Source organism: Chamaea fasciata, unplaced genomic scaffold (genome assembly GCF_029207755.1).
Source record: "Chamaea fasciata isolate MVZ Bird 193981 ecotype frontalis unplaced genomic scaffold, bChaFas1.0.hap1 SCAF_6, whole genome shotgun sequence".
In the NCBI taxonomy this organism is placed as follows: domain Eukaryota; kingdom Metazoa; phylum Chordata; class Aves; order Passeriformes; family Sylviidae; genus Chamaea; species Chamaea fasciata.
In genome coordinates, this window is record NW_027094091.1 from 4,882,238 (window position 1) to 4,907,162 (window position 24,925).

General features: G+C 46.0%; 1 protein-coding gene across 3 annotated transcripts in view; it reads left to right on the forward strand.

Annotated features, from left to right (window-relative positions):
- Positions 1 to 3,830: 3,830 nt before the first annotated feature.
- MXD4 (MAX dimerization protein 4) overlaps positions 3,831 to 24,925 on the forward strand; it is a 38,449-nt gene continuing 17,354 nt past the window's right edge. Inside the window, exons 1-3 of one of the 3 annotated variants that reach the window (XM_066185286.1) lie at positions 3,831 to 3,972; positions 4,492 to 4,660; positions 13,966 to 13,995. In XM_066185286.1, coding sequence (XP_066041383.1) covers positions 3,909 to 3,972; positions 4,492 to 4,660; positions 13,966 to 13,995 — 263 coding nt within the window. In that variant the 5' untranslated portion in view covers positions 3,831 to 3,908. The remainder of the gene's footprint in view (positions 3,973 to 4,491; positions 4,661 to 13,965; positions 13,996 to 24,925) is intronic. The other 2 variants (XM_066185287.1, XM_066185288.1) reach the window with 2 other exon arrangements.

Here is a 24,925-nt window from a genome sequence, read left to right on the forward strand (position 1 = left end):
CAGAAGTTCCACCTTCAACTTTCAGGTGTTTCGGTTTCTGTATCTAGGAAACAGAGCTCATGATCTGAATCACAGGTAAAATGAGGAATCAAATGAAATTTGAGATACTGAGTCAGGGAGATGAAATTTGTCAGCACCAGCCTTGAGTGTAGATCCCCTCCTATGTGGCCAGACAAGTTAGTCTTTGCTAATTACTTAAACTTTGCAACACCCTAGAAAACAAGGGGATGGAGTTCAAGGCACAGTGAAGGGCTTATCTCTGAACACAGGGATATGATGTAGTATGGAATTTTAAAAGATACAAGAAAGAAACATGCAGTAGATACAATGAGCCAAATCTGAAAAGCAGGGTAGGCCTAATTATTTCTTTAAGGCCATACGTGGGAAATAGTGAATGAAGTTTCTTGAATTATTGATCATCAGCTTCAGATCTCTGCCCTCACCACAGCTTAGGGCAGTCAACAGTTCTGATGTCACTGATCTTACATGCCAAGTCATGCCACAGGATGGATTTTGGAAAAGAAAGACACTGTAACATTTAAAATTGTAAATATTATTATTCCAATCACCAAGTGCAGGCAGCAAAGAAACTGTGAAACATTTCAGGTTTTAGGGCGCGGCTGCTGATGGCTCTCCCTTCTGCTTCTAAATATAAAGTTTTTCAAACTTCACCATGAAGTGACAGCTACCCCTTATCACTGAAGGCCAGCTGTTTCTTTAGCACTCAGCTGTTCCTGCTGCTTGCTTGTAGAAATGGAAGAAAGCTATTTAGAGACGCAAAATCTGCAAAGCCTTCGAGCACACATCTATCTTAGAGCCTGTCCTTCAGTTCTCAAAGTAATTTGGTTGATCTTCTTTTACACCCATTTTACACCTCTGCACCCACACTGACACCACCAAAACTAGTCCTGGTTCCCTGGCACAAATAAAACCAGATCCAGAATGATTCCTTCTAGGTATTTTAAAAGCTTTTCTGCTTTTATTTTCCTTCTGAGAAGGATCTTGATAAAACTTCTCAGCATTAACATGTTGCTGCTGTGTTGCTTCTTCAATGCAACTACGGGCAAATGTGTGTCAGTGGTTGTTAGGTATGAGCCAGCCCTGTCCTTCCCAAATGCATGTGGATTTACCCTGGATTTCATCAGCAGGGGCTCTGTGAGTCCATGGGGTTACATACACACTTACAGTTCTGGCAGACTAATACAGTTTATGACTCCTGAGGCTGAGAGCCACCATGATCAGAGATCAGGTACCTTTTGTGATGGCACTGGCCCCTGTTTTGCACAACACTTTCTCCTGTACATAGTCCAGCTGGCTTCTGTGGTTCCTCACTTACCAAAGCAGCCTTTCCATGCAGGGAAGTGTGGAAGCACAAGGTCCTGAAAGGTGCCAATATCAATGTGAAATTGTGTTCCATCTCCTTAAAACAACTGTCTTCCAAATACTTCTGTCCACATTTGAAAGCAGAGAGAGCAATGGTTTTTACCTCGGGAGTGGTTAGAGGTGCTGAGTTTGGGTACCGGGGAGTGCAGGGGAGTGCGGGGGGCGGCTTCGGCTCAGCAGTGGGGTCAGTCCAAGCTCCAAGGAGTGTCTGGTGAGGGCAGTGCTTGGCAGGGTGCTCAGCTCGGGCTGTGTACCCTCCTGAAGCACTGTCTTGTGCAGTGTGTTATATCCCTGTGCTTCCAGTTTTTTTTCCAGGTAAAATTGTGTGCTTACAGTGTGGTGGGGCAGAGCTTTTGGCATTCGGAGCCTCAATAAATTCATACCTGAACCCTGGGCTTTCACACAAGCATTTACATACCAAGCACATTTATCTGCCTTTCTGGATGTATGACTGATTCCACAGCACGCATACAAAACAGTTTAAGATCATTTAGACCCATATATTAATATACAAATGTAAGTGTTCTGAAGATATGAGGTACTGCTGTGGATGCAGTAGAGAACAATGATCTGTACATGTCTGCATCTCCCTCACTACATGCCCTACACATGTGGTCAGGCAAAGGGAACTTTCTTTCCTGTGTGGACAAAGCAAACCTGTGCATATATGGTTTTGTGCTGTTTCGTAACAGAAGGCAGTGTCAAATAGTGTCTAAACCTACTTCCAGTTAACAGCAAAACTGCCATAAGGTTCAATGGGTTTACAGTAAAAACGGTACTGTCTCACCCACATGCAGCAGGATTTCAACAGTTCACGCAGCAAGTGGAAAATGTTACAGCAATTTTTTTTTTTTTACCTTTGCAATCAATGGACCAAATTCCTTTTTGCCTTGTAATTCACAGTCAGAGTTTTCCCAAACAGATACAAAATTCTCTTAAATTACAACCACAGTGCTGCTTTCTTCACTGCCTTGTATTTTCTCTTATCCCTGGTGCCTGGGCCAAATGGCAGTAAAATGTGATCTGTGTTTCAGCAATGTTCAAGAGCCACATTACACTTGTGCATCTGGGGCAACAAGATACAGACTAATACAAGATCAGGTGTAATGTATATGGGGCTTTACCACAATGCTGTAAAAACAGTAAACCATAATCCTTGTTTTAATCTGAATTGCTATTATCCTCTTAAAAGGAAACTCTGGCTGACATCTTTTGCCAAGGAATAAACACACAGGACAACACTCTGCCTCCATCCTATATGTTGAATAGCTCTAACCTAAACAGTTCAATTAAAACCAATGGGACCAATTGTGTGCCCAAGTGCAATTCTGCAGGAGGACTGATCATAGGCTTCAGCACTTTTGGCCTGAAGATGTACCAGCGTGTGATCACAGCACAGCTTAAAATATGCCTATTTTAAAACTACACTTGCTCGTGTTAAAACCAACCAGTTTTAGGCAACAGCTGTGCAGCAGCTATCTGAGATAAGGATGCAGAGTTAGCAGCGCAAATAGGATGGTGTGGACAGGAAAGGTGCTGAGCTCTTCCTGCTCAGCCTGTGCGCCGGGAGCCAGGCTATTCTGGTACGCGGCTTCTGTGTATCCAGATGACGAAAGGCAGCTGAATATGCTGGCAAAGACTGGAAGGCTGGCAGGAACTGTGGCTGCATTTCTGACAGCTTTCCACTGTTTCTCTTTTTCAGCAGGTTAGGCCATTGTGTAGAGTTTAGTAGTTCTCTCATATCCCTGTCCGTGTTTTTACGGCGCTGCCGTCTTCCTCTCTCGCCCGAGCACCGCAAGGGGTTACGGATGCGCGTGCCAGGCAGGTTTTCACAGCCTCTCCGGCGGCCCGTTTGTATCGTCTTTTTCGTCCCCGTTCATTTCCTGCCATACTTTCCCTTACGGGCTGCTCCGCCGCCACACTGTCCCTTTTCCCGTTTTCCCTCACGCTTCCCCCGCGCCCGCCCGGCGCGTTCCGCCCGGCGCGTGCGAGGGGGCGGAGCCTCCGGCGGCCCCGCCCTCCGCCTACCGCTTCCTCACGGCAACGCCACGCCCCCTCCCGCCCATTGGCTGCCCGCGTCTCGCTCCCCGCCTCCCGCCGCGCGGCACGCGCCTCCCGCCCCATTGGCCCCTTCGCCGCCCTCATTTGCATGACGCCCCTCGCACCAATGGGCGGCCGCTGCCTCCTTAACATGCAAGAAACCGGCCAATGAGCGGGCGAGGGGGCCGGGCCACCACGTGCTGTTGCTAAGCTTCGGCTTCTAAATTGTTACTACACGGGCAGCCAATGAGCGCGGGCGGCGGGGATCTGTCAACATCCCCTGCCCCGACGGGGGGGCGCTCTGGCCGCCGATTGGCCCGGCCACTTCCTAACGTCCCGCCTCACAGCCGTGTGCCGCTCGCCATTGGCTGGGCGGGATGCCCGTCCGCTGTGTGTCAAATGTAGGTTGAGCGAGGTGCCTTAAAACCGAGGGCTCGGGAGTCCCCGCGCGTGAACTCGGCGCGGGGGGCTCGGGACGGGCAGCCATGGAATTGAACTCCCTGTTAATCCTCCTGGAAGCGGCCGAGTACTTGGAGCGAAGAGACCGAGGTACAGGGCGCAGGCGGGCAGTCGGTCAGGCACCCGCAGGCGCTCCCAGCCGCTCTCGGCCTTTGTTGTGCGGCGGCCGGGCCGGGGCAGCGGCCCCGAGCCCGCACCTGCCCGGGGGGGACCCGGGCTGCGCCAGCGGCACCGCGCTGGGGGAGCATCGCTGCTCGGATCTTGGCTTTTTTTTATATATGACCCCCCAAGCGAACCAGAAGGGGGTTGTTTGTGGCGCCCTGGATGGGGACGGTGCGTGTGGCAGCGCTCAGGATCCCTCTCGCCGCTCCGTGTGTGGCAGTCGGTGATTGTATGGCAGCTCCCCTCCCCCAGCGCAGCGTGACAAGGGTTTGCATGATCCGCCTCGTTTTTAATGTGCACTCCCAATAATCCTCCTAATTTCGACACTTCGGTGTTGGTTTTTTTTCCTTTGGTTTTTCGAGTTACGTTTTTTTGTCTCGCTTCTTTAAGAGATGCCAGAATAAAATCCAAACAAATCAACCGGAAAAATTCTGTTCTTTACCCTAGCGTTCCTGCAAAGGAGGAAAAAATTGCATGGAAAAAATATATTGCCACTAATGCTGACTTTGTCCCTAGAAGCAGAACATGGCTATGCATCAGTGTTACCCTTCGATAGTGACTATTCCAGAAAGAAAACAAAGGCAGGCACCATGGCCAGAAAATCCCAGAATAACAGGTAATAGACGCACCGCTTTTTCAGAATGAATCGTCAGCTTTTCCAATGTGTCTAGCTTATGTGCAGTGCATACATTTATGAAAAATAATAACTAATCCAGTGTCTCAGTTTTCCCCATCCCGGTAGTCGCCATTTTTCCCCTGGATGGGCTTGGCTCTGTTTTGATCTCTCATATAAACACTGCCACGCGTACACCATCTCCTTAGTACTCACTGCACTTCAGAACCATCCGCCCTCATCGCTCCTTCTGCTCCGCGCTCGCCGACAGCGGCTTTTGCTGCAGACCTTAACACCATAATCGCCACCCGGATTTCTCTTTGCATGGCACCTAATTTCCCCCCTGGCATTCATTTATAAACCACAGGCAGCGAGCCGGCCGCCTCCCCCATGGCAGCCCGAGCAGATGCAGCCTCCGGTGGCGGCGGCGCTGGGCTCCGGCGCGGGGAGCGTGTGCGGGGCGGCGGGGGGGACGCTCCGCACGCCCTCCGGCCTCTCCGGGAGCTGCGGGGTGAGAAGGTGCCGGAGCGAACTTGACCTCCCCGCGGGCTGTGCCGCAGCGCCGGCTCTCCAGCCCTTCCGCCCGGCCGCCGCACGCAGATCCGCCGGGGTGCGCGGCTCGGCTGTTGTTTATCCCGGCTGTCGCCCATCCGCCTCTCCGCCGCCGCCGTTTTGTTGTTGCCCCGCAGCCGCTACCTGCGCTGCGATGGCACGAGCCGAGCGCCGCTGTGCGCAGGCTCTGCAGCTTTGTTTGCTGCTCGGGCAGCGGCTGTGTACGTGCGGGAGGCTGGCTGTCTTACGGGGACACTGCCGGCCCCTGCCCAGGAGCGAGCCCAGCCCTGGGCTCTGCCTGCTCTGCTCTGCTCTGCTCTGCTCTGCTCTGCTCTTCCAGGGCTGCTCCGGAGAGGACCGAGGACCGTGCCCTGCTGGGCCTGCTCCGTCCCGGGGCAGCGATGCTCTGCCCGGCGCAGGCTCCGCTCTGCATGGTCATGCTGGATCGTGGCTCCTGTAGAATAGCCTAAAATGAACTTGCTTTGCACGTGACTTGTTTTCCAAAGGAGCAGTGAGTCTCGGCAGGCCCGCTCTCCAGCGGGCATCCTGCGGCCGGGTCGGATGGTGCTGGGGAGGTGCCCGGCAGATGGCCAGGGGTGCAAACCGAAATCAAAAGCTGACGAACTCCCTCCTTGAGCAAAAACACGAGCTACTGAGCGCCCTGGTGGTGCCTGCTGCGGCCGAGCAGTGTGCCTCGAAGATTACTGAGGGGGAGCAAATTGTGCCCCCATGCCCCTGCTCCAAGCAAGGCAACCATTTTGGGGGCTGTTAATTGCAGTACTCCTACTTTGTGTTTAGTTTTAGTTGAATTCTTTGTCTCATCATGGAGCATGAGAAGACAGTTCATTTTAAAAGAGAAAGTCATCAGGAATGGGAGGAGTGTCTTGTGTCCTGAGACACTTGGCTCTTCAAGGTTTTTAATTATTTTCAAATAAAGTATGCTCACTGCCTTAAAAAAAATCAAAACAGATTTCCTAAGTTTTCCAGCTGTAAATTGCTCCTTGAATTGTACAGATTTCTTGTCTGTCTCTTGCATTCAAGAAATCTGTGTTACTTACAGAGCTATTATTCCATCGTTTCCGTTCTTAGGGCTCTTGTCATCCCCTGCAAAATAGTTATTTGTCTGAATTGTAAGCTGCTTTCAGGAGTTTTTAGGAGAGGATTTGTAATCTATCAAATACAGCAGAATTAAAAGATTTCTGGTTACAGATTTGCAAGTGTTATTAAAGTTGAGGCACACACATCCACTTGCAGTTACCTTCCTGCTTTTTTTTTCTGCCTGCAGATTTATATTTATTTAACTGTTTAGCATTTTGCTCTGGTTCTCACTTCGTAGCAGTGCCAACCTTCAAAAATGTCATCCTGCCATGTGCAGTGTGTGCATTTACTCACGCTTTATTTTCTTCTAGCTGCAGTGATGAGATGAGGAATGGGTCATCTGTGTTACAGGACAGGACAGTGCTTGTCAGGGAATGGTTTCCTGTGCGGACACTGCCGGGACAGTGCCTCGTTTGGTTCAGCACAGGTGCCAGGCTTGCTGGCTGGTGTGGGAAGCAGAGGCACATTGCTTTAATGTAGCTCCCTGTTCCTTCAGGGACAGAGGGGCAGCAGCAGGGCCCTGTGGGTACCTCTGCATTGTCCTTATGGGCTTTGTACATATGTCCAGCAATTGCTGCTCATGTTTGCCTGCACACATAAATTTTCAGGGGAGAAATTAGACCTGCATTTAAATGTGCAGTGCAAAATACATGATGTACACCAGCATCAGTGTTTTGTTATTATTTGGAGCTTAGAGGCTACAGGGGCCGAGCCCCAGACTAGAGTGAATTTTTGGAAACAGAGTTAATTCTTTCTAAGCAACTCAAAGATTAACGGAGGGAGACGACTGGCCAAAGTTCAGAGGATCTGGAGTGGTCGTGGGTGATGTGAACCACCGAGCAAAGTGTTTGTCCATATTGTTCCATTTTAACCGTTTTCCAGACTCATTAGGTTTGGAGCATTAGATGCAGGGAGGCATCTGATTGCATGCATGTTTGAAATTCATGCCTTATTATTTCATTGTTTTTCTGTATTAAAAATACATACTTAAAGTTGGAGGAGTAGGAAAGGAGCAGCTAACTGCACATTTCAAATCTGCAGGGGCATTGTTGTTTTCATTATCTATTTTTGTATCCTGCTGCTTGCAGCATCTGATCAGATTAAAAAGTGAGAGATGTATATATGTACATATGTTGGGGTTTTTTCATGCCTTATGAGGTCTACGTATATAAAAGCATGAAAAACATCTCCTTATTCTTGGAAAATCAGAAAAGAGGGGAGGAGGAGAAAAACTGTCAGATGTGAGGAAGCCTGGTGTGCTGTACTCTTCTTTGTTCTGTGTTTTCCCCCCCGTATGCCTGCCTGTGGGGGGAAGAGCATACCCCATGTAGCACAGGTGTGCTGTGGGCTGAGCGACAGGCAGGGATGGATTCCAGCTGCCCTGGGCTTCAGCAAGGGCACCGATGGACCGCTCCTTCCTCTGCCGAGGTGCTGGTGATGTTCATGTAAGAAACTGTTGGATGAGACCTCCATTCCTTGTGGATGGCCGGTGAGGCCCAGACCCACAGGAGAAGGGGCAGGAGGCTGCTGGCCCTTCGGACAGGAAACTCGGGTCTGGACTAAAAGCTTGCTGGCCCCTTGACTGCAGTGGAGTGAGAGGTAATTTTGGCAGGTTTCGATTTGTGTAGGGAAAAATACCAGCAGAATTGCATTTAATTAACCAAAATCTATAAGCTTTTTGTCTGCTGTAGGAATTTAAAAGTTTTGCTTTGTCCACTGTTAGCTTTGAATCAAAATTGAAAGTGATTGTTAGCAGTTGATATTGATAAACAGTTGAATATTGATAAACAATATTCTCAGTGTTATTGGTAGCAATCAGACACAGTTTTTAGCCATTTCTGTTTCACTTGCACATTAAAATGTCTTGATCTTAGATGTTTTCTTCTCGATTTCCTGTGATGTGCCCTTTCCCATGTCACACAAACCAAACTGCTTTGTTTTCTTTCTGGTTTGCTGTTCGTACCATGTCCTCAGCTGAGATTCAGACTTGTTTCCCCCCAGTAATTTTGACCAAAATCCTCTGGCAAATGCAACTGGATTCTTGTTTTGCAGAGAGGGCAGGAGATTAGAGAAAGGCACAATATTATCTTTTGCAGGGATGTAAACCTAGGTGACATCTAGTTACAATAATACTTATCAGGTACTTGACTACAGTATAATAAATGTCTCCGCAGAGCAGTGGCTGTATGTAGTTCCTAAAGCAGTGCCATGCAGTCTAATAATTCTTGTTAAGGTGTACTTAGAATTTAAAAAATGGCATAAACCAGCTGGATTTGTTGCTGTTGTGCCTTGGAAATGTTAATAAAAAATATTCAGAAGTCAAGCTTGGTTTTTGCTCCAGAGAAACAGATAGGTGACACGTGTGCAATCTGCCAAGGAGGAATGCGACACAAATCTGAAATTTGGTGACGTTTGCTCATAAGGCAAAGCACTCTGACAGAGGAACATGCAGCCCTGCAGATAACTGGGCTTTCTTCTGCCCTGGCTGCAGTGACACTCACCAGGTGTTGCGTACCTTGAGCTGTATGTGCGTTTGAGGTGTATGTCTGCCCATGCACTGGGGAGCTCAGGCAGCTGCTTTGCCATGAAAGGGTCAGAAATAAGGTAAAATGAAAACCAAAATCTTAGTGTTAGATGCCAGTCTACTGAGGTCACGGTTAAATTTACTTTCAGAGAAAGGAATTGAATGTCAGTGGTGCAGTGTGTTTGGCCTGTTAATTTAGGAGCTGGTTTATTGAAGGAGAGGGAGCAAAATAAATGCCGGTTTATAAATATATCTTCTGTGTCTATTAATTAATTAATATTTTTTCTCATATGTTACATAAATAGACATGTACTTCGTGCTGTGTTCTGGCAAAGGGTTATATGCAGAAAAAGATGAAAGCGGCATTTGGATTTTCAAATAAAAACAGAGCCTAATGTCCAAATTCCTCTGTTGATGTTGGCTCACGGTGAGGGTGAACCTGTGGCCCGCAGAGCAAGCCCCTTGCTCTCTGCAGATGTTTTTCTGTGCCCACACTAAGCAGCTTAGGGATTGGGGGCCTGATTTTTGTTTTATTTTCCCTTTTTTTTTCTTTAATTTTTTTGTGAGAGGCCAAGAATAAAACATTGCAAAGCAGACTGTGCAGACACAGCTCCTCTGAATTTTCACCTGGATTTCTGAATTTGATAGATCTTTCTCAGTTTGCTATCCTAAAGCTAAGACAGCACCTGATATTGCCACATTTGGCTTCAAAATAATGCATTTTAGTCCCAATATAAAAGATTTCACAAATGGACCTATCCTCCCTGAGGAACTGCAGTAGGTCTGCAATGTTTGGGAGCTGCACTGCTTGTGCAGTTGAGGAAAACAAATTGCCACCGTATTAGAAGCACGTTCAGACCTGGCCACTGCAAACATGTGGCAGCACCAATTTGAATGTGATCCCGGAGCCAGAACTCTGCATCAAGGCTGTGCCAGTATGCCTGGTTCCCAGATCCCAGCTGAATCTGCAGAACCGGTTAAATTTCGCTGTGAGGAGAATGCAAAATTAATTTTTAGTGGATTAATTCCATACAGACTGTTTCTTTGACAGGCTGTAAGCAATGTGTCCAGTTTGAAACAAAAGGAAAAAAACCAACAACCCAGAAGCAGTGAGTAATAGGCAGAGCCTGTGCTGATGTTCAGGTTCATCTGTGCTTTGTGGGGTGAACTGTAGTATTTTCAGGTGCATTCCACGGCAGGTTAGGTATGTAGACAGGGAATTTCCTGGAAGTGGATCTGGATCCTTTCAATGAAAAGCTGCACAGCAGTCGCATTCACACAAGATTGCAGGTGTAAGCTTTGTGCTTTTACACACCTGCACTTCTGAGAGCTGTGAACTGGATGCAGACACTTAAGGTGTAGCACCTTGTAAAGCTTCTTGTTCTGTTTGTTCTTACTCTTTTGGCCTGGACAAAAGGTGAAGTGCTGGCAGCGTAGTTCACATGGCTGCATGACCTGAGGTGGAGTTGTATCCTGCACATGGGTTGTATAACACCCTGGCAATCCTGCCTGCACCAGAAAGCCCTGGCACTGGTAAGGTGCTGCCACTGTTTCAAGTACTTGGTTAACTAGCCTGCTTTGCTCCCTACAGTGCTTTAAAGTGCGTTGGCAACTGGAAGTGTATTGGTGAGTCACGGTCTAGACCTGCTCCCATTAACACAGGGCAGTAAACAGCAGCATTGCCATACATCACTGCTTTTGTCAGGAGCTGCTGGCTTCCTGCTGAGCAGATACCCTGTCTGGTGGGGTAGATGGATGGAGGAGTAGGGAAGGTGTCTGAGTACTGAAACAGGCCGTGCATCATGCATACAGTGAAATCTCAATCTAGTGTGCATGTGAGCAGATCCTGCTGGCTCACCCATAAACTGGCAGCGGTGGATGTGGAGGGGCCCGTGCCTGTTCTGTGTTAGTCTTGCCATCTCAGTTAGCACCTGTCCAAATTTCTTAGGTGTGTCTGCTGAGTGTTGAATCAACCAAAAGCTGAAATCCAATACCTAGAATTCTTGTTTGGGGAAAAAAAAGGTGGTGGATGGGGATTGCTCTGCGGATGTGCTGTGAGAAGTAGCACAGCATCTTGCAGACCAATGGCTGCATTTGCTTGGTTCCTCCTTGTTCTTTCAAATCATCTTTTGACAATTTCTTCACAAATGAAGTTTATAGTCAGTGAACTGCTTGGCATTTGCTAAAGGGATATTAGAGATGTCTCAGATCAACAGTGTAGTCTAAGCACCAATGTTTGTTATCCCTTCCCTCTGAATATATGATTTTGCAGATTTTTTTTGTTGTTGTTGGCTTTTTCACTTTATTTTTATCTGAACCTTTTTACCTTTTTTTTTTTTTTTTTTCCCTCACTGCTACCCCCAACTTCCCCAGACTTTTTGCGGAGATACAGACTCAGTGAAGGGAACCTAAGTTAAACACCTGAAGTCTTCCTTCTCTTGAAGCCGTTTTTGAAAGGCTCCACAGACCATTTGCCTGCAAACCTCAGTCATACATCTGTCTCTCTTGTATCAATACATATATACATACATCTTACTAGTTGTGAGCTATATCTTTACTAAATAAAAGACTCCATTTTGAAACAGGGTACTGGGTTGTATCGAGGACAGTTCTTATGGGTTTTTTCCCTCACTTTAGGTTGCATAAACAGCAGGAGATGGATATTCTTGCACTACAGTGTGGTGTAGACAGTGAAGGAAATAAAAACCAGTATTTTGAGAGAGGCTCATCTCTTCTGAAGACAAACCCAACCAAAGAAACCCCTGCCATGCTTTGTAGTAGGGTATTTGACTTGCTCTGTAGATGGAGCAATTCTCAGGTAAATGTCAGGGCTCTTGGTTTTGGTTCCTGCCTAGGGTCTGATAGTTGGGGCATTAATCAGCCCCTGTCACCTCCCGAAATGTGTGGCTGGTGCCCACGTTTGCACACTCCCAGCGTCGCTGAGGCTTTTGTGTCCCCAAGAGCTCTGCCAAGAGGCACATGGTCACTGCTGCTCGGTTTGGCAGCTGGCACACCCACGGCTGTGCCGCTCCAGAGCTGCTCTGGCAGGACATTCCTCAGGAGCACACTGGGGTCACCCTTCATGTACCACAGGTGCCCTGTAGGTGTGTTGTGTGCGGGACTGCCAGCTGCTCACGGCATCCTCTCTCAGCCCAGCAAAATACTCCGTGCAGGCTGAATTCCTTGGCCAGTGGTTCCTGTGCTGTCCCTGTGTGTGCTCGCCAGAACTGCTGGGAGCTGGCAGTTCAGAATGGGCCAGTTGGAGTGATCGTGTTCACCTTTGTGCGCAATTGCCAGAAATGTCAAGGAGTTCATGTCATAGGGATGAATCCAGGCCAGCCTGTATTTCCTCTCTGGTTCCAAAGTTCCCTACTAACAGTGCCTTTAACAGGCCTGTTGAGGGTGTTCGGGGACAATGGTTCCCTCCTGAACTTTTTTTTCCATGTGTTTTCCTGAACACTGGTGGATTTAGCATAGTCTTAGTCAATTTTTGTGAACATTGGTGTGGAGAAATGATTGTGGAGAAAGTCTGATCTCTTGTAGAGAGTAGGAGTAGAAGATAAAAACAATATCCTCTTAAGACAGCCAAATGACCAAGCCCACCTTGCCCTATTAATGTAGCACAGAAAATGTGTATAACACTTGCAGTGTTGCCGCATTGGTCAGGAGCACTTAAATGGCATTGTAGAAATACACACATTACTTGATCATGGCTCACTTGATGCAACAAGTGTAAGAAAAATGCATAAAGGATACATAGGCTGTTGAGAAAAAGATGCCAGGTAATGGTCGACATAATTGGTGTCTTGGTAGCAACACTGAGATGCTTTCTGGTGAGAGGGGATTAGCAGCAGTGCTGAACCTTGTACGCATTTCAGTTCTACCTGCAGAGGGGCAGTTCACAACTAAGTGATTCTTGCAGGATCAGGAGCTGCTCTGGCCTGAGGTCTTTCGGTCGTGGGTTTGTTCACTGGATGTTTCTTGTGTGAGCTTTGCTTTCTTTTTTCCTTCTCTATGGCCCGAGTGATGTTCTGCCATCAGTCACACCCAGGTGCAGCATGCAGCAGCTCGGGTGTGTGCAAGGAGAGGCAGGACAGCTCGGCAGCGGGCAGCGTTTGTGCAGGAAGGCTCCCGAATCCCCCTGGGATGTCTCTGCTCCCAGGAGGGACTGTGCACTTGCCCTCCACGAAGGCACCTCGCTCTGCACCCCGTGCCCAGCTGCAGGCTGGGGTTGCAGGCGGCTCCAGCAGAGCAGCTCTGACATAATCTGCCAGCTCTAAAAGCTGCCACCGCCTCTGCATCTTTTGATCCTTACGTGCTGGGCATGTTTTCAGCGGGACAAAACTGAAAGTACGGAAAATTGCTGGTTCTGAAGCGGCGACAGTAACTTCATTTTAGGAATGTTTTTAATCTGAGCTGTGTAAATAAATAAAATGAATATTTTTAGCTGAATCAGTTAAAAAAAAAAAAAAACCCAAGAATTTAGGGCTGCCTTCTAATGGCAAAAAATCCGAGGCATCAGTTGGAGAAGAAAAAAAATCTCTAATCCAAGTAGATTGGAAGAGGATAACATACTGCTGTGGTCAGTACAAGGACTATGATTTTTTTGAGTTTTATTTTCTGTTCGTAGACTGAGAAGAATTAAGAGGATTCCTCTTTTGTTGCCATTAAGATAACAACAACAGCAGTGATTAGCTGCTGATTTTTCTTTTTGCTTCTCCATGGGCTTGAAAGCTGGCTTTTGGGGTGCTTTTTGCTCTTACCTGTTACCATTTAGATCTTTGAACACTTTCTGCCCCCTCATAATTTTTCTTCACAGATAAAAATCTCGTGGGCTGTTTTTATTACTAACCTGCTCAGTTTTTATGTTCATTTCTGTCTCTGAATGTATTGAACACTAATAAATGCAAATATATTATAATTCCCCCCAAATCTACAGTTTACTCATGGAAATTAAGTTGATACCCTGAAGAATCTAAAAGTGAACCAATTTAATGGGAAAGCTGTTTCATAATCCATGTTAAATACGTATTTTAGAGAAGTCTTTTGCAACTTATGCACGTATTAGCTTTTAAATATTCTAAATCTTGGTTTATTTATCCTTTCTCTAATATTTCTTTTCTCTTTTTAATAGGTCATCACACAACGAACTAGAAAAACATAGGTAAGTCTTGGAAAAGAAAGCTAATTAAAAGATGTATGGCTGACATTTGAATTACTGTGTTTATTGAAGAACATTTTGTTGAAAATGTTTTGATTCTGCACTGAATAATTTATTAAGTTGGTTTTGGTTTTTTTATCAGCTAAAATCTAATAGTTATAGTATCACTTGGCTTTTTTTTTTCCCCCCTGTTGTTTTTGGTATGCTCTTTTTGAAACATCCCTAATAGTTAGCTTTGGACTGATTCATGCTGTAACTGGTTAACCGAATTGTTACTAACAAAGAATCTGATTGCAGCAACTCTTTGCTAGAGGTGTTAAATGCTGTAAGTACAAAGTATTTTTGTGACTAGAGGTGAATGATTTTCGGGAACAACGTGTCACACACGGTTATTCTGTGTTTCTTTTAAAGTGTGCCTAAAGTGCAGTTAATTTTCATCTTGCATGTAAGTACCTACAGATCCGTTTTTCCCCTCCGTCTGCATCCTTGCTGCTGGTGCGTGTCCCGTGCGGAGAGAGCTGTGCGTGAGCCAGGAACGGGCACCTCCTGAGCCGCAGCCTGCTCCGGTGACTCCAGCGCCGGGAAAAGCCGGACTCACCCAGGACAGACCTTAGACCCTGCAGCCCTGCGTGGTGCAGCTTTGCCCCGTTCTGGAGGCAGCGTTCAGCGTGTGTTGCGCCGTGTCAGGGTGTGTTTGCAGCTGGGCCCCTGGGCTGTAGGAAGGCTCTGGGAGCGCTGCTCCGGGGGAGCACAGGGGGACAGCAGGGCCGTCCTGGCTCTGCCCTTCGCTGCGCCGCTGTGGCACCCTCGCTGCGGGGCCGCCGCCTTTCACTCGCCGTTCAGGCGGCAGGACAAACGCCCGTTCGGCTGGTTTTTTGTTCTTTTTTTTTTTTTTTTTTGGTGTAGCTTGTGGTCTTTCGGGTTTCACGCATCCAGAGAAAGTGAGGGGGGTGTGTGTGGATATGATTTAAACCTATTTGCATGCGTCTAAATACGTGAAATGTGGTTGATGGCACAACAAGATTGAACTCGTGGGGGGTTTTTTTGTGTGTTGTTCTGTGGCTGCAGTTCTGTAGCAGCTAGACCATCACTTCCCTTGCATGCTTACATGCTTTCCTGTAGTTTAATTGTAATATGAGTAAACTATAGCTCTGCCTAATAGCCACGTGGTCATCCTAGAGATGAGAGGAACTGGAGAAGGCTCGAGTTCACAAACACAGGCCTGGGCTGTAGAATGCAGTGCACTGGCTAAGGCAGTGACATCAACCAACAGAAGTTCAGCTGACTGAGTCTTCAGGAAAATTACTGCATGTAAAATTCTGTCCTTCAGTCACAGTTCTTATAAAGAAAAAAAAAATTGGCCCCAACTATGATTCTTTCTCATTCTGTTCCATTTATTCCTCCCCTCCTGCTTCATCATTACAAATTTATTTTCATCTGCATATTCCTTTTCTTTTTCCTTCAATTATTTTCCTCTTCTTCCTTCTGCTCTGCCTTAACATGTCTAAGCAGCACAGTAAATGAGGCACAGCAGCATTTGCAGCAGATGCAGGGCCAGAAGGAGAATCTATTAATTGTTCAATCGCTGTTCTCACTTTCAGTTCTGTGTTGTTTCTTCATTGTAGCTGGACCATATAGTACTTGCCTTCCTACCTTTTCTTTCTCTGCCATCTCAAGGTCAAAATAGGTAAACTGCACAGTATGTCTTGTGATTATACAACTAATGTTTCTAACTGCTGCTGCTTGCTGTGCCTCCTGCAGTTAAACTATACTCGAAGCCAGATTTTTATTATTCCTGGTGAGAACCTGCAAATTAGTGCAAGATCCTTGTATGTGCAAATGGGTGTTCACAAAAGCAGATGAGGTGTGTACAGTTCTAGCAGCCTGATGTATTGGTGTGAAGGACTCCTGCAATTTCTGTTTCTTCTTTTTAACAACCCCCTCCTCCAGCACTGTGGGTGTATGAGCAGATAATACCAATCATAGTGTTTTTCACTGTGTTTTACTAAAATTACATTAAGATCTATGAAGTGTCTTGCACGGTTTTAATGGAAGATTCACAGCCGTGGTGTGTCTCTGTAGCAGCTGGTCCCTGCAGCAGAGCGTGTCTTCCTCCTCTGGTGCAGCCCTGCCCTGCCAGCTGGGAAGCACTGGATGTTGATTTTGGAGGTGTCTCCTTTCCAGGACCAGCGCCTTTGACTCAGCACTGCCATGATGCTGCTCTGGCAAGGCACACTGGTTATCTCACAGGAGCCTGTCGAGGAGGAGGAGGAGGAGGAGAGGAACGGCTGCGCGTGTCCTCCTGCCTGCCCAGTCCCTCACGTGGTGTCTGAGGGCTGCACTCTGTGCTGCGGGGCAGGGAAATGGCTTCCTCCTTTACACGGCCCTTGTGTCCTGTGTGAGGGTGGCCAGAGGTGCCATTAACTGGAACGCCGTGGTAGCCATGCACTGCACGTGGTGCTGTTTTGGGTTCTGCACTGGTGTTGCACATCAGAGGCCTTACCTCTGGTTTTGATGTCGGTGGGAATGGCAGTGGTTGACCTCTGTATATGCTGGCTTGGCTATTTGGCATTACCACTTTATTATGTGTTTTCTGCTGCTGGGTCTCTTTCCTGTGTGCTCTTGAGGGGGTGCTCAGAGGAAGACAAACGAAAGCAAAAATGTAATTCCAAGAAAAAGAATCTCATTATATGATAGAATTCAGATTACAATTACAGTAAAGTGTTTCTCAGCAATTTATAGATGAAATTCCTTTTTCTTTGCTTTAAGTCTTCCTAGAATACCCTGCTCAGAACTTTAGTGTGGGTTTGTTACAGGGAAACTCTGTAAGGACTTACCCGTCTAATGGCAGTCTTGTTTTGGTCCTGTGCATTTAAGGCGTGCATCTTGGAGCCATGAAGCAGGAAATCCCGTAAATTAAAAGTAGGAAGGCAAGAAATCTTCTATCCTAGGGACAGCTGAGGTCCTAGAAGTATTTTAATAATTTCAGACAGGTTAGTCAGAATGGCACTTGGATGTAACTAGTTCCCAATGACAAACATTTATATTCATGTAGGTGTTTTTGTTGTTTCCAGCCAGACCATTAGGTCTGTAGGCTTTCACAGTACAACAGAAATAGTAAGTAAATTAGTAATCATGACTTTTTTTGCAAGAAAACTTTTTAAATCGACCTGACGGCTGCATAGAGGAATTCAGCTTTCATAGTGTAAAAAAAACACCCAACAATTCATGAGAGACATAAGCTTCTTTAAAAGACACAGCATAATCTCCTTTATCTGCATCAGTTTATACTAGTTCTACATTAGAAGGTAAAAGCCAGGGTGTATCCCCCTGAAGACTGTGCTGAGATCTCCACGCTGCTCTGTGAAGGCAGGGAGAACCTGCCCTTGGCTGTTCACCTGTGGTCTTCTCCCCCAGCTAGTGCTGGGCTATGCAAGGAAGAGCACAAAGAGCCCTGACAAAGGATACTGGGACCATCCCATCAGGACTTCTTTGGTGTCACTCAGTCCTGCCTGGCCATGAGAAGCTCTGCTGCAAGAGGGATTGAAAGTCTTCCCCTTTCTCTGGCAAAGTCTTTGGAAACAGTTTGTGAAACTTGAAGATTTTAGGGAACAGCTTTTAAGAATTAGTGAGGAGATGAATAGATGTACCTCAAAATCAGCAAGCCTTGTGCTGCTGTCCCCAGACGGGCACCGTGAGAGCTGAAGAAGTGCTGTGTGACCCTGGTATGGCTTGATTTAGGCCCCAGGTCCCCGGGCTTAGATTTGACAAAAGCTGGTGAGCTGAGCCAGATAGAGGTAAAAAACAAGCACTGCTGTTCAAACCAAGACTGCTGTGGAGTTGGCCTGGATCAATTGAGTGAGACAACCCTGAACTTTTAGAAGTGCAAGACCAGAATGGCGAACATATGAGACACAGCGATTTGCAAAACCTTAAAGATGGAAGAAACCCCAAACCTTTCTTTCTTCCCAAAGGAGCTTAATGTATGTATTGTGTAGAGTGCTGACTGGAGGAGACTGAAAGTGTTCCCATGTGCACAGAAGGTAATACTGATGCAAGTTTTGTGCCATCCTTAAAGCTAAAATCTTGCCAGAACAAAGTTTCTGTATTGCATCATCATGTGCATGAATGGGTATCTCTACAGAAACACAGGCTTTGATGAGCAATATGTATTTTGATGGGAGCATTTTTATGTACAACATTTTTATGTACATTAGCTGATACAGAAAACAGAGCAAGTGCCTCTGAAGTTAAGTCCTGATAGGTGGTTTGCTCATGGAGAAATTGCGCATTCAAGAGCACAGTTACATTCATTGGTACATCAGTTTCATCCACCAGAGTTGCTTGGTATTTAAAGTTTATATAGGCTGAGAGAATGCCTTGATGGATGTCCTGAAATCTTCTCCATGGCTCTTCATGTTAGTAAACTGCAGGGTTAATGAAAAGCATATAATTGCCAGTTGGTGATAAACTTGGAAGTTTTGAAACAGAACTGAAAGGTCATTGGAATAATAGCATACCAAAACAATGCTTAATGTTTATTTTTATTATGGGCTGCCTTTTCAAAATCACAAATTACCATTGTGGTTAGCACTGTTACGCAGCGTAAAGTTGTAACCGCATTGATCCATCACGCTGAGTGGCTGTGGTGCCACTGCTAACTGAGGAAACCCCTGAACTCGTGCTAGAGGTAAAGTCCTTCCAGGGAAGGATCACCCAGTATCTCAGTGCTTCCAACAGGAATTTAACCCAGCCCTGGTTGTACACTGGTGCTACTGGGTCCTGCTTCCTGCCAGCACAGCAGGAGGGGAGAAGCTTCCTCCTTTGGCCAGGTCACCTTCCTGAGCCAGCTGTCACAGGCACACCTCCCCAGGGAGAGGGTGGGATGGCTTCTTTGAGTGAACAGTGTTAATTTACAGTGTTAATTTACAGTACAGAGCAGTTACAGTTCACTTCTCTGTCAGTTTAATGTTTTTCCTAAGCATCCAGTTTTGGCTGCTGTTGCCTGGAAAGTGCTGTGCTGGATGGGTCTTACTGACCTGGGAAAGATCTCATTGTTATAATGGGTCTATAAAAATTGCTGCCATTTCTAGGATCTGTCCAGATTACACAGAAACCGTACAGATAATGGGGCTGCTGTGTTAGTGGTGGGAACCACATCATCTTGCTAGCAGAATTTAACCTCTGTACTAGGTCTTTCTTCTGGTGTTCTTGTCAAGAAAAGAACTTTTTTTACACCATATGGTTGGTGTGAAGTGTTTTATTACAATCCTAGTGAATTGCAATAAATACACCTTTGCGCTCCTTAGGCAAGGTAATGTCTTAGGAGTGTGATTTGACTTTTGTGAGCTGAAAGCCAACATAGTTTGGGCATCTGCTCCCCCTCCCCAGCTATGACTGCTTCTCTGAGGGTTCCAGCTGTAGTGAGCAGGTGACTGGTGTTGCTTCAGCCAGTGCAAGGCTGAATCTCAGCTAAAAGCCCCTCTTGCTAGGCGTTTGCCTCTTAAATCTCTGCAATAATTTATATTTTTTTTTGCGCAGCTTGTTTAGTGAAGTCTGTAAAGAACTGGGCCTGCAGAACTGGAGATTTAATCCTGTGCTTTTGCTGAAGCGACCCATGTTTCTGTGTCTGACAGATCTGTGGAATTAAAGCAATTGGAAGGTTGAAAGCTTCACATTGAAATGCTGTTCTTTTTCTTCACTGTTGCCCCATCTTTGGGCAGTCAGCAAGTGTCTGGACCTGTGACTTATCCTGCAGTACCTGCTGCAATAGCTACTGTGGATACTTATGCACTGAACTGTTGTCTTTTCAGTGCACAGAGCAGCTCACCTGATGATGCACTCCCAACAAATGGTGTCTTCCTACCCACACTGCTGGTTTGGAAAGGAGGAGTGTATTAAGCAGACGAAGCTTGAAAATTAATCTGCTCAGGAAGTTATATTACAGGTATCAGAGATGTACACATACTCATGCTTTGGACAGAGCTTCTATTTTGCAATGAAAGATGGGACTAAAATACAGTTTGGACTCAATTATCATGTCCTTTTTCCCACTGAGGTCAGCTTTGGACTGTGGAGTGTAAGTGGAGTCCTGGGTCTGGGCTCCAGAAAGCTGTGTGCTTCCTGGCCAGCCAAGCAGCCAGCAGGGAGCAGATGGGTGAGAAACCAAGTGCATGCGTTTTTTTTCCACTTGAATTTGTTCATCCCTCTCTTCAAACATAAGTCCATTGTGTGTCAGCCTCTAATGGACTATGTGGAAGGTGGTTTATGTTTTCAGCATCTGCTAACTGGCCTGGCCATTTCTCATCCTGCGTGGTAGAGAGAGTGGGCTGGACTTGTACAAAGTAGAGATGGATGGGCCAGACTTTTTGGTACTTGCAGGACACTTAGGTGCTGATTCCCCGCATAAAAGGGAAGAGAGGCCTGATGGTGACTGCTCTCCCAATGAGAGGAAAAAAAAATAAGTTGAATTAGATATTTTGAAAAAGAGGGTTTTTTAAAGCTTACTTAGCTACATCTGGACAAGTGAGCTGGAATTTGAGTTTTGTTTTTTGAAGGTATTTAGGCAGCTAATGGACTTTAAGAAGCTGGCCTCTGAAATGAGTCTTACATAATGTGATGGGAATCCTTGGCTGAATCCCAGGCAGTCAGGTCTGTGGAAGCCCACAAACCAATATACAGAAGTGGTACCTGCTGTGGTTTGAAGATGTAGCAAATGTGCCTGAAAGTCAGCAGTGCAGTTCCAGCTCTTTAGGGCAAGATTGACTCTGCACTCACCAGATCTGCAGGAGGCTGGCTTACTTTCTCCCAAGTATGTCATGAGCATTCATGTCCCAGTGTCCCTGCTTGGAGTAGACAAAAAGAAATCAACCTCAGCTGGAGGAGGTGGCTGTGTTCTGTGAGTTGTTTGTCCTGTCCCTTCCTCTCCCTGCCTCCGTGCTGTATTGGCATCTGTAGCTCTATTTTTAGCACTCATTTCCCTGGAGTGACTACCCCACTTGGGTATTGGATATACCATGGCCTGGTCCCAAATTCAAAATGTCTCTTTCTGAATGGAACGGTGTGTACTTCCCTGGTGCAGCTCATGCTCCTTTTCCCTCGTGGTCGCTGTCAGCAGACACTTGTGCTTGGATTTAGTGCACAGAATTCCTTTGCAGGTCAAGTACGTTTTTAATCTGTGTTTTTTCCCCTTGGTACACCGGCAGACTGTGGGTACAATTCTGCCTCATGCCCAGGGAATTTCAGAAGGAGCTGTGCCTGCCTGCAGGCTGAACCCTGCATCACATCCGGGCAGCTGCAGAGGATGCAGGAAAGGTTCCAGAAACTGTACTGAGCATGATAATTTAGACAGCAGATTATAAATGTGAAAAAGCATAATGCTGTTCCTTCACAGAAGTTTAATTTGGGCCTTTTTTGGAAAACCAAAACCAAGTCTCCCCCCACCATCCTCTCCCTCGTGCATAGGATCCTTCTACCCACCCCTCCCGATGTTAGGAAGAAGAGAGTTGTTTTGGGACTTCAGAGAGTACTGTCTTTTGAGATGGAAATACATATGCTGAGCTATGTACACATCCTTCTAGGCTAGAGCAGAGTGACAGGACTTGTCAAAGGATGTCAACTGGCTAGTATTATTGTCTAATGCTAGTTTATGTTACGCAAGCCTTTTTCTACACAAATTAGTGTGACTAATTTTGTAGAGCGTGGAGATTGGCACAGCCAACACAGAAGAGGTGTGGGCTTGGATGTATGTACATGAGGTCATGTTGCAATGCTTCTAACTTGAAAAATTAATAACTCTGGTTATAGGCTACATGCCCTACATTAAGAAAGCCTTTATTAGGTTCTACCTTATAGCAACAAAGCAGATTTGTGTAACAGTCAAAGACTACATCTGAATGTTGTGAAACGCCTGTAAAAACCGGCAGAAGTAGTGGAGAGTCCTCTCAGCTGCCACCTGGGGAATGATGCCTGACAGATTTATCTGCTTTTCTTTCCTTGATGGTTCAATTTGGGTAACTAAGTGAGGATACAAGGTGTTAAATAAGGGGCCTGCCTGGCATGTAATTGCTGCCAGGACTCAGCAGCACCTATTGAAGTTAGGAATACCATCAGTGTTTGCAAATACCGGCTGCACAGACACTCTGCGTCTTACATAGCACATTAGCTGGTATTTACAAAACATGAAGGTAGCAAACCCTGTAATTCCCCAAGAAAGCTGACTTAATCCCGATTGGTAAGTGCTGTTGTGTTGACTGTTGCAATAAACAGCATGGGTGGAGCAAATAATTTCTGCTAGGGAAATTTGGCAGCTTGTTGTGTATGTTTGCTAGAAGCAGTTATTGGGTGTTGGTGCTAAGAGGTATTTTAAATAGACTGTTGGGTGTCTTGGTTCCCACTGCCTGACTTTACATACTCACATGGCAAGTGAGTCCAAACTTCTGGCGCTTCCTTCCATTGCCAGATGACCTCGGGACTCTGCACTTAAGAAATCTGAGCTGAGTTTTGTGGGGAAGAAAGGAGGAGAAACGGGGGGAGAGTTTTGAAAGCTGTTCCATACTTTATCATCCCCAGATGGATCATCTTCAGATTCTGCCCAACTGCACCGTATCTGGCTCGGAGACAACCAGTTTTGTACTGCTCAGTGGAAAGGGAAATAGGATGGAAATTAAATTATAAACAAGGCACTATCTGTGTGGTAGCAAGCTACATCTAAACTTGGAGACAGGACTGTCAGATATCTGCAAGACTCCACTGTCCCACAATGCCAGTTTTTTTTTTTTCTTTATTTGTTTGGGGGATGGGGGGGAATAAGTGTTATTCAGCTTTTATTTCACCTAAAAGTAGAAGTACCCATTGGAGCCTTGGAAGTGACCATCTTTAATTACAGTCAGTGCATTTAATCCTTCCCCTAAATTTGTTTATACATACACCTCACTGTCTTCCATTCACCTCTAATTACAAGGTTTAAATGAGGGAGTTGGAGACATACAGCAAGACATTTGGGGACATGTATTCTTAATTACTTCAGTGTGATTTCTTTTCTTCTCTTCCTTTGTTGTTCTCACCTGGGGACTGAACCAGCCTTCAGCTGGCTAGAAAAGGCACCCTGCTGTTGTCCTAGGGCACCTCAGCTGTCTCACTGGAGCACATCTCAAGTATCTGCACTGGTAAAAGCAACACCCACCACTTCCTTTCCCAGTATAAAGTCAATTCATTTGTGCATGCTCAAGCTGCCATCCTTAGCTGCTCCCTCTAAGATGGCCACGAAGCTTTAGTAGGTGCTTGTGCTGAGGAAGTAATAGCCGAAGCAAAAATGAAAGTGACACATAGCACTAAATATCTTGTTCTGATAGTTTCCTGATCAGAGCTTAAAACTTCCTACCACTGTGAAGGAGCAAGTAATTGTTTAGGTGCTGAACTGGAGACAGAGTTGCCTTAACTCTGATGAGGTTTTAAAACTGTGGTGTAAATTGCTGTTGTTTCTTTCAGTGCCTTGTGCACGTGGGAGGCAGAGTCCCTACAGCATTTGTCTGGCTACTTAAATTGGATACTTGGTATTTGGATATCGAGGTGCAGCAGACAACAAAACCACAATCACAGGTATCCAGTATTGCAGATATTAATGCTTCACACTCATTTAAGATGATGCAGGAAAAGGATGCTTAATTCTGGTTGTATGCCGTCCCTAGACCTTGTACTCAGTATGGGGCAGCAATGCATGTTTCTAATTTAGCTAAAATAATTCAACTTGACTTGCCTCTCCTTTAATTTGGCATCATACAGTGGTATTAAAAAAACCCCAACAATCTTGAACACATTTACACATTTCTCCCCTCATTTGACATATGTACAAAATAACTAGGTCTATAGGGAGGTTTAAAATTAGGCAGAAAAAGCTCACTAGGCCCAGTAGTGTGCTCTTTTAGCTTAATGCTGTGCTGCAGCTCAACTTCTCTAGGCTTATTTAAGCATTGTAGTCTCCCCCCCCCCGCTTTTTTTTTTAAAGATCCTTCCTGTTGGCAGCTGTCCTGAGACACTATGTTCTTGCTTAGCATTTTGATGTGGGGAAACAGTCTGATAATTAAAGCCGGTTTCAAGCCATGAGCTGATTTGTAAGCAATGATTTGCTCTGGGGTGTTGTCAGTTGATAAACGTGTAGCTGGTGTGCACAGAGCTGAGCTGCACCTTGGTCCTTAAGCCCCTTGTGAGAGGGACATGCAGCTCCCAGGAGCCACTTCTGGGAGAGGCAGACTGCATCCTCTCCAGCCACCTGTTGGTGAATGGTTAATTTGTGAAAAATCATCACTATCATCCTGTTCCCCTCTGTGTGTAAACCCAGTGCAAACCTGTTGCTGTTACACAGCTTTTCCTTGATGAATGTAATTCTCTTTAACCCACTCTCTGCAGTCCTTGACAATTCCTTACAAGAGTACTGTGAAAGGTGCTGAATGCCAGGACACCTGTTGCAGGTCTGCAGACTCACACCATGGCTTTGGATGTGCTGTGCAAATTTGCTTCGTGGTGCTCCACTGCCAGCGAGGGCCAAAGTTTTACTGCTGGCATGTAAATGGTTGCACGTCCTAACCCACTCCTGGGCTTTCCATGGGTGGCATGTGTGAGTACGTGTGTGCCTCCATGTCACGTCAAGTGGGAATTACAACTGCTTGATCCTGTAATGGCATGATCTTGTGATGGCACTTTTCTTATCTAATTGGGTCTGACAGTATTCTGAGGTAGCAGACAAACTTGAGTCTCCCTGCAGTGTAATCTAAGAAACTTGAGTGCCAGTAAGACAGATGGGTTTGAGAGGTCTAATTTAGGAGGACTACTAAATTGCAATGTGCACATTTTAATGTGCAAAACAAATGGGTGGCTGGCTGAATGAAGTATTAAATAAGTTTATTAAAAGCATGGCTGATTAGTTTTTTGTGGA